An 8,793-nucleotide genomic window follows, 5' to 3' on the forward strand; every position below is an offset into this window, starting at 1 on the left:
GTTTTTGTGATTTGAGACAGAGTCTCATGCAGCCTACATTGGTCTCAAACTTACTCTCTGAGTGGAAGCTTTAATTCCTGAGTTATTTACAGAGTGCTGAGATCACAGAGAGGTGCTACCAGGCAAGACTTAACCTGTTTTTTCCTTATTAGCTAGGTACTTAAATGTGAGTCTTTTAAAGTATTGTGCACACTCCATGTACACTTCCTTACCCAGAGTTTTTGGTCCTTAGAGCTTCAGAATTTTAAACTACTATGGTGAAATTTCTTTAGTTGTGTGTGTGTGTGTGTGTGTGTGTGTGTGTGTGTGTGTGTGTGTACCACCAATAGTGAAGTCCAAAGAGGGGAGGTGATATCTCTTTTGGGTCACAATTCTCTCTCTTGGGACCTTTGTGTACTTGGGATCTTATTTCTACAGAGACAAGAGGTCTAGCAGTATTTACAGCTGCATAGGGCATCTTGGTTAAAATTTGGTCCTGACAAATGATGACGTCCTCTTCTGAGAGCAGAAGGGTAGTTCTTCATCAACTCTATCTTCTGGTTCCAGGTCTGGATGGTTTCAGATTATGAAAATTCGTCTGTAGGGCTTTGGAAGAACTGCACCGGTGGTAACTGTGATGGCTCTCTGTCCTATGGCAATCAAGGTATGCATGCAGCCATCAATGACTAGACCACCATGGGTGTGGTCGGGAAGGTGTCCAGACTCTCAGGTTGTCTAATGCTCCTGGCCCTGCCTCTGTCTTTACAGATGCTATCAAGGCAGTGCAAGCCTTCATGATCCTCTCCATCATCTTCTCCATCATCTCCCTTGTGGTCTTCGTGTTCCAGCTTTTCACCATGGAGAAGGGAAACCGATTCTTCCTCTCTGGGTCCACCATGCTGGTGTGCTGTGAGTATCCAGAGCAGCAGAGTCTATTTTACATGAAAATATCCTCCCTCCTCACTGTTCCAGACTGAGAACAGGGTCTTGAGATGCTAAACAAATACCCTAATACTGAGCTACATACACAGCCCGCAGGAAAAGCTTCACTTGTCCTCACATCCTTGCCTGAGGCACTGCCTCAGGTTAGCACATGGCTGTGTGAAGCTGCCTCTCTGGGTTATTCTCTCCTCCAGTTATCTGTTGGTGGCCTGCTATTGCTGCTTGGGCACCATCAGTAGCCCCTCTATACAGAAGGTGGGAATATCCAGAAAAGATGCAGCTATTGCTGTGATGTGCAACAATTACTGCCACACACCATCTTCTCCATTCTTTCTGGAAACACCCAGTTTGGTAAAAGACCAGGCTGCTCTCATAACACCATACCTAGACATATGGAGGCCCAGATGGGACAGACAGGTAGAAAGCAGGATGCGCCAAGATTTATTCTTAATTACACACAGATATGAGAGCCCAGATATCTCTCATTCACCAACATACCATTAAAGCACAAATCTGGGCAAACCAACAGAGTGACCTTTCAGGAACAAATGAATAGAGTTCACTTTCCTATTGCTATCCAGGAAAATGGAATCATAAAAAAAAAAAAAAAACCCAACAACCCACTTCACTGCTGACCATGACAGTTCCCCCCCTTTCTTGCAGGGCTGTGCATCCTGATTGGAGTGTCTATCTACACTCACCATTATGCCCGCAGTGAAGTGAACTTTTTCTCCAGCAGCCACCAAGGCTATTGTTTCATCCTGACCTGGATCTGCTTCTGCTTCAGTTTCATCATCGGCATACTCTACATGGTCCTGAGGAAGAAATAAGCTGGATACGCCTACAGGCGTCGGGGGTTGGGGGTGGGCTGGGGAAGAGGAAGCAACTTAATCTGGGAGGGAAGCAGAAGCCATTGTGTAGGAATAACCAAGAGAGGGGAGGGGGGAGGGGAGAGGGAAGGAAGAGGGGGAGAGGCCCAAACCCAAACCATATCTGGGGGAGTGGGATTCTCTACTGCCAAGCACCCATCCTCGGAAGAAAGTCGTTGACTACCATGCTAATGCTTCCTTGAGGCCACCAGAGAGTCCTCCTCTAGCCACCAAATATGGCCCCATCGATCCTCAATTACATACCCTTGAGGCCTCACCAGCTGCCACACCACTGTCACCACTCTTGAGAGTGACTGCTGGGTCCCACACTGAAGTCTTCCACATCCATATCATCAGTTTCTGATAGTGGAATAAGTCCTAGCCTGAGCAGATACTGCCTCTGTGCAGAGGCTAAGCCTGGAAGCCACCTCGTCCTTGTGACCCAAAAACAAACATCAAATCCAGATCCCAAGAACCTGTAGTGAGAGCTTCCGTCAGGAATCCAATGCCTGTATTTGGTGGCTTTTCTAACAAAAGTGTAGAGAGAGGGGTGGTGTATAAGGTCAAGCTGATGGAAATGGTTTAACCAGGAAATGGAAGTTTTTACCCCAGAGGAACCTGGGAGACAGGCGGGGATAGGCAGTGCTCCACAGTCATGCTTCACTGAGCTGTCCCATGGAGGCCTCCTGTTGTGGACTCTTCTAGACTCTCATTTAAAGCCAAGGCAGCTTTTCTGGAGTTTTTCTAGATTCTCTAGAGCCAAAGATGAAAATGCCCCACAAAATGTAGGGTCAAAGCGCATGCCCACCACAGTGCTATAGTAAGGTTGCGGGTTTTTAGGATTCCCCCAGTGCACCCAATGTATCTTATCCCAATGTATATGTAACAGGAGAGAGATGCATGTGTCCCTTTGCCATACAATTCTGTTAAGCTTCCTCTGAACCAGGAACATTTGAGGAAGTCCAATGCTGACCAACATAACACTGGAGACCAGAACACAATATCTAAATGTACTGATCACTATAGATTTGGCCTGAGCTGGAGTGGTCTCCTCTCAACAGCTTTCAGCACACTATTTTCCAGCTAAAGATGGCAATTCTGTAAGTTCTGTAAGCCAATTAAAATGTGCACCAACCTAAACTAAAGAACAAGTCCTGGGGGTGCGGGGAAGGTGCTATCTGGTTATGGAGTATTAAGCAAACCATATTTCATTTATGTTAAGAACAGAGTGCCTGCTCTCAGGAAAGGTGCAAGTTTGTGAGATGAGTAAAGTTCTGGTGATGGGCAGACAGTTTCTTTTTTAAAAAACAGGAGAAACTCTTAGGGTATCCAGTCAGATGGTAGCTAAATTGTTGGGGGCTGCAGTCTTATTCCTGTAGGAGACTTAGAGGTAGTATGATATCTCAGATTTCTGCCTTAAAGGGCTTTCTTTTTAGAAATGGTTTCTTTTACTGCCCTTAGAAGGTCACGCCCAGGAAGAGTCGGAGGTATCTTTTCTACATTTCTTTTCCTAGGAATATTCTTATCCATTTCTTATATACATTTCTTTTGGGAGGGGGTTTTTATGCTATAGTTGCTGGTATTTATGTAAAGGAACCATTACTAAGTACATTTCTCTAGTGTATTATGTTTAAGGGAATGTTCAAGGTAGGTTACTAAATTGCTGGGCTGATGTTAGAGATACTGGCCAGAAAAGCTATAATAGATTTTGAAATTATAATTAGATCACCATACATTTGTTCTAGGCTGTCTTATGTTCATAATATCAACAGACACGAGAGCCAGAAAAAGATAGTCACATTTTGTTAGAAAGTTGATTTATGACCGGAGTGAATCATGCATTCCCTTGTCTTTTACTTTTTCTCTGTGACATTTACGTCTCATGTAATTTGCATTGCATTGGTGGGTTATTCTAGTACTGTATTTGGCTTCTTCATTAATAGTATATTTCATATACTATAATTGTAAATATTTTGATACAAATGTTTATAACTCTAGGGATATAAAAACAAATTATGATTCCCTACATTGTGTGACTATTTTATTTTTTAAAAATTATGAGATATTATATAGAGAGAATGGTGACATTTATCCCTCCTCATTAATTTACCCACTGGTTTGATTTGGTGAACTTGACATTTATTTGAGACATTAAGCTACTTTCTGGTAAAACCTTAAGGATTTCTCTAATAATTATTTCAGGCAGCTGAATGCTATTAAATATAGCCTTGCCTTGCTTTAATTAGACCTCTTAGGCAAAAATGGAATTTCATAAGCTAATAGATTGGAAAGAGGTTGTTATCATCTTAAATAAGAATGGCTTATGACATTAAGAAATGAGGCACTTATAAAGTTTGGTTGAAGTAGCCAGCTCCTTTAATGTGTCTTCTCAGTACACAGCGATGCACAAAGGGCTAGGGCAACTGACTTCTGCAGAAGCCCCCCGGGTTAGCTGGGCATCTCTGCAGGGGCTCGATGAAGGCAAGATTAACTCCTTTTTGTGAGCTGTCAGAGCTGTCTTTGATGGTGGAGAGCAGATGGGCATTATGGATCTCATCATCATAGCAACACTAGTATAACAAATATGGTCTATTGATTGTCTTCTGGTCCTCTATGGTCTTGCACTAAACAAACAAACAAACAAACAAACAAAACACACCAAAATATACTATGAGGTGCTAAATATATGGCTCAGTGGTTAAAAGCACTTGCTGGTCTTTTCAGAAGACTCAAGCTCAGTTCTCAACACCCATGTGAAGGCTCACAGTCATCTGTAACTTGACTTCCAGGGGATCCAATGCTTTCTTCTCGCAAAATACTCACATCATAAAATAGATGAGTATTAAGAAACACACCATCAAACCTGAAAATGACCCTGCAACTTAAAAGGTTAAGAGATGGCAAGGCGGGCTGGCGAGATGGCTCAGTGGGTAAGAGCACTGACTGCTCTTCCGAAGGTCCTGAGTTCGAATCCTAGCAACCACATGGTGGCTCACAACCACCCATAATGAGATCAGACGCCCTCTTCTGGTGCATCTGAAGACAGCTGCAGTAAATTAGAGAGAGAGCAGGCTGGAGCGAGCAGGGCCAGAGCAAGCAGGGCTGGCAGAGGTCCTGAGTTCAACAGTAGCCACACACTTGATGGTTCACGGCCGTCTGTACAGCTAAAGTGTACTCGTACACATAAAATAAATAAAATAAAATCTTTAAAAAAAAAAAAAAGAGATGGCAAGGCAATGGCCCAGTGGGTAAAGTATTCACCGCACAAGCTCGAGGACTTGAGTTTGGAGTCCCATATTAAAAGGTGCAATGATGTGTTGCTGTAGCTCCAGTAGTGGGGTCGACACTGAGCTCACTGGTGAGCTAGCCTAGCTCAAAATGGCTCCAGGTCCAGGGAGAGTCCCTGCCTCAGAAAGTAATGTGAAAACCAATAGATCACCCTATATTAACCTCTGTTTTCCACATATGCTTAAATGGTTGAGTTCACACACACACACACACACACACACATTATACACATACATATATACTAAACACACCACACGCACACACATGATTTTTGTATATTTCAAATTAGCAGGTCAAATGGCATTGCTTTTTATGATGCCTTCTCAGGGGGCCATATGCTATCCTTTTTGTTTGTCTTGTCTTGTTTTTTATGAGACAGAGTCTTATTGTGTAACCTTGGCTAGCTTCAAACTTATAATCCTCTGAGCCCTGCCTCTTCTGAGTGGTAGAATTAGACATGTGCCCCATGACCCCTGGCTGCCCATAAGACACCCTAGGCGGTTTCTAGGATATTAGTTCTCAACCTGTGGTGTTGAATGACTCTTTCATAGGGTCCCATATCAGATATCCTGCATATCAGATACTTACATTATGATTTGTAACAGTTGCAAAATTACAGTTATGAAGTAGCAACACAATAATTTCATGGTTAAGGGTCACCACAATACGAGGAACTGTACTGAAGGGTCACAGCATTAGGAAGGTTGAGAACCACTGCTCTAGGACATCTTCATACAAGGTCTATTTCCCTCACTTAGATCTCCTGGAGATCTCTACTGTGACACAACTCATTGGTTGGCTCTTCTGACTGCCCATCCCTTCCCCAAAGGTCTTTAGTCACCAATGAACACCCAGACCCACCCAACATGTCTTCAACTGCAAAGATGTCATTTTCCATTTCAAGAACCTAGGTGGTAATCAGGGTTTATTAGGAGAGGCTGCAGGAGGGCTATCAAACGAGAAACTCATGGAAGATCCCATACAGCAGTTCACACCCCAGATTGATTTCCTATAGTATTTTCTCTGAAGACCTGGTTTTCTTCAGTTCTTCAGTTGATCAGATGAGGCCCATCCACACCATGGATGGCAATCTGCTTTGCTTAAACTTTACCCATTTAAAAGCCATTCTTTGGTTTTTTTTTGTTTTTGTTTGTTTGTTTGTTTGTTTTTTTCGAGACAGGGTTTCTCTGTATAACTCTGGCTGTCCTGGAGCTCACTTTGCAGACCAGGTTGGCTTCGAACTCAGAAATCCGCCTGCCTCTGCCTCCCAAGTGCTGGGATTAAAGGCGTGTGCCACCACCGCCCAGCTTAAAAGTCATTCTTATCCCCAAATGTATTCTTAGAAACACCCAGAATAATGTTCAGTTATATAGTTGGGTACTTTGGCCCAGTCAAGTTGACACATAAAATTAGACATCACTGGGGTATCTTCTAGGCAAGGACAAGGTGTACTAGCTTTCCATTTTAGAAATAATTTAAAGAAAGCTTAAACACTAGATGTTTCCATGATTTCAGATGACATTTAGTACTGTACAGAAGTGAGATGGCAAGACAAGAGAGTTATCTTGCAAAATGAGATTACATTCTGAGAAAGGGCAGGAAGTTGTCAGATTTCCACAAATAAAGGAGATTAATAAATATTTGAGCAATTAAATGTCCTGGATAGAATTGAATTGAATTAAAGTGATTAAGTAAATATGCAGGTGACTCTGGTTCAGATGACGAGTGTGAAGAAAGGTGAGTCACTGAGATCTCCCTTGTCATTCGAGAATGAGGCCTATAGACACAGGGAAGTCATTCATTGGGGTGATAAAACGCAGGTGTCACATGGTTAATAGATAACTCTGTCACTCTGCTTTGGACTTACTCCAATTGTCCCTTTGTAAAACCCCCCCACTGACTTTTAGGGACAGAGGACAATTTCTCAGGAGCCTTTGAAAGAAGGCCCACAGGAGTTTAAATCATGCTTGTGCGAGCTTCTGTATTCCAGCAACCCATGAAGCAGCTTTCTGTGTGGAAAAGCCAGAACATACCAACAGGCAGACGAAATGTCTCTCAGGAATGCTGCAGTGAGTTTGAAACAGCCCCATTTGGGTGCACAGAGGGAATGTGAGCCGTGGTGGCGAATAAGGTGGAAGGAAGGAGGCTTGTTGGAACATTTTGTTAGGGTGTGACTGGTTGGATCAGTTAGCAATTGAGAGGAGAACATGCCCCACAGCACACAGCAGGTGGTGACACGGAGCCCACAGGAAGGTTTTCTGTGAAGTCATGGAGAGACCCAGGTATGGGCCAGACATGAGACTGATAAGACATGTGTTGGTAAACTGCTAGGCATAGGTGCTGTACACACCTGCTGGGGACATAGAAAAAGAATCAGGTGTGTATCTTTTTCTCCCTCTAGCTTCCAATCTAGACTGGAGCCAGATCTCATACCTAGAGTAAAGGAAGGCTAGAGATTTGGGGAAGGAGGCTAGAGGGTGTGGGGTGCTGTTACCCCAAGGAGGGTAGAAGAGCCTCTTGGTCCTCAGTCCTTTTTCACGGTCCTCTTCCACCTCAGCATCAATGAGCTGTGCATTTTGTGGCTTTGGGACAGGACCTTCCTATGTAGCCCAGACTAGACTACAACATGTAGCCAGTAGTCTTTTGAGTATTGGGGTTACAGTCCTTTAGTGAATTGTCTCTATGATACGAGAACCTACAAAGTGACCGGCCATTCAAGAATGACTGTCCAAGTGACAGATGAGAGACATTACTGTAATAAGAGCTGACTTAGACAAAGCAGATGGTGAGGAAATACGGACTGTTGAATTCCTTTTTTTTTTTTTTTTTTTGGTTTTTCGAGACAGGGTTTCTCTGTGTAGCCCTGGCTGTCCTGGAACTCACTCTGTAGACCAGGCTGGCCTCGAACTCAGAAATCTGCCTGCCTCTGCCTCCCAAGTGCTGGGATTAAAGGCGTGCGCCCCAACCGCTCAGTGGACTGTTGAATTCCTAATGACTTAATGGGCTCGTACAGGCCAGGAGTTGTGTGCATGTCTGTAGCCCTGATACTAGGTGAGCAGAGGCACTGGGGAGGCAGAGCCACAGCTTGCCAGCCTGGTCTATGGAGTTGAGATTCAGGCCAGTAAGTGTTACATAAACAAGACTATGTCTCAAAACCCTGCTAGATTTTTTTTTTTTTTTTTTTTTTTTACTTACTGTCTGGGCTGAAATGATTTTGGTAATTTATTTTGGAAATGCAATGTATTTTCAGCGGGATAGGATTTAGTTTAAATACCAGACTGTTCTGTTGCTCTTCCAAGTCCTTGTGTCTTGGAAAAGCTGACTGTGTCTGGTGGAGGCAGGGTGGAGAGTGAACGTGGGTCTCTTGTCAGAAAGCCTGGCTTCATTATAGCAAGGAAGTAGTGTTTAGTTTCCCATTAAATATGGAAGAACATGGCACTCAAAGTGACCCTGTCTGGATCAAAGGATCTCCCCTCTTTGTCTGTTTGATGGTGTAATTTGGGCATTCTGAGGCTGGCACTTCTTAGCTGCCTCCCTTGTATTAATTAGCACATGCATCTCTTAAATTCAGATAATTTAAGCATGTTTGAATGACATCAACTCCTCAGCATAATAATTTATGGGCTTTGAGCATTATGACATCTTGATATTTTTAGTTTTTGTCTTCTGAAATACACACACACACACACACACACACACATACACACACACACAC

General features: G+C 43.4%; 1 protein-coding gene across 1 annotated transcript in view; it reads left to right on the forward strand.

The window, feature by feature from the left end:
- Emp1 (epithelial membrane protein 1) overlaps window positions 1-3,816 on the forward strand; it is a 19,911-nt gene extending 16,095 nt beyond the window's left edge. The window contains exons 3-5 of the mRNA XM_031383663.1: window positions 547-643; window positions 748-888; window positions 1,585-3,816. Coding sequence (XP_031239523.1) covers window positions 547-643; window positions 748-888; window positions 1,585-1,751 — 405 coding nt within the window. The 3' untranslated portion in view covers window positions 1,752-3,816. The remainder of the gene's footprint in view (window positions 1-546; window positions 644-747; window positions 889-1,584) is intronic.
- Window positions 3,817-8,793: the final 4,977 nt, after the last annotated feature.

This window comes from Mastomys coucha, unplaced genomic scaffold, assembly GCF_008632895.1.
Source record: "Mastomys coucha isolate ucsf_1 unplaced genomic scaffold, UCSF_Mcou_1 pScaffold20, whole genome shotgun sequence".
Classification (NCBI taxonomy): Eukaryota; Metazoa; Chordata; class Mammalia; order Rodentia; family Muridae; genus Mastomys; species Mastomys coucha.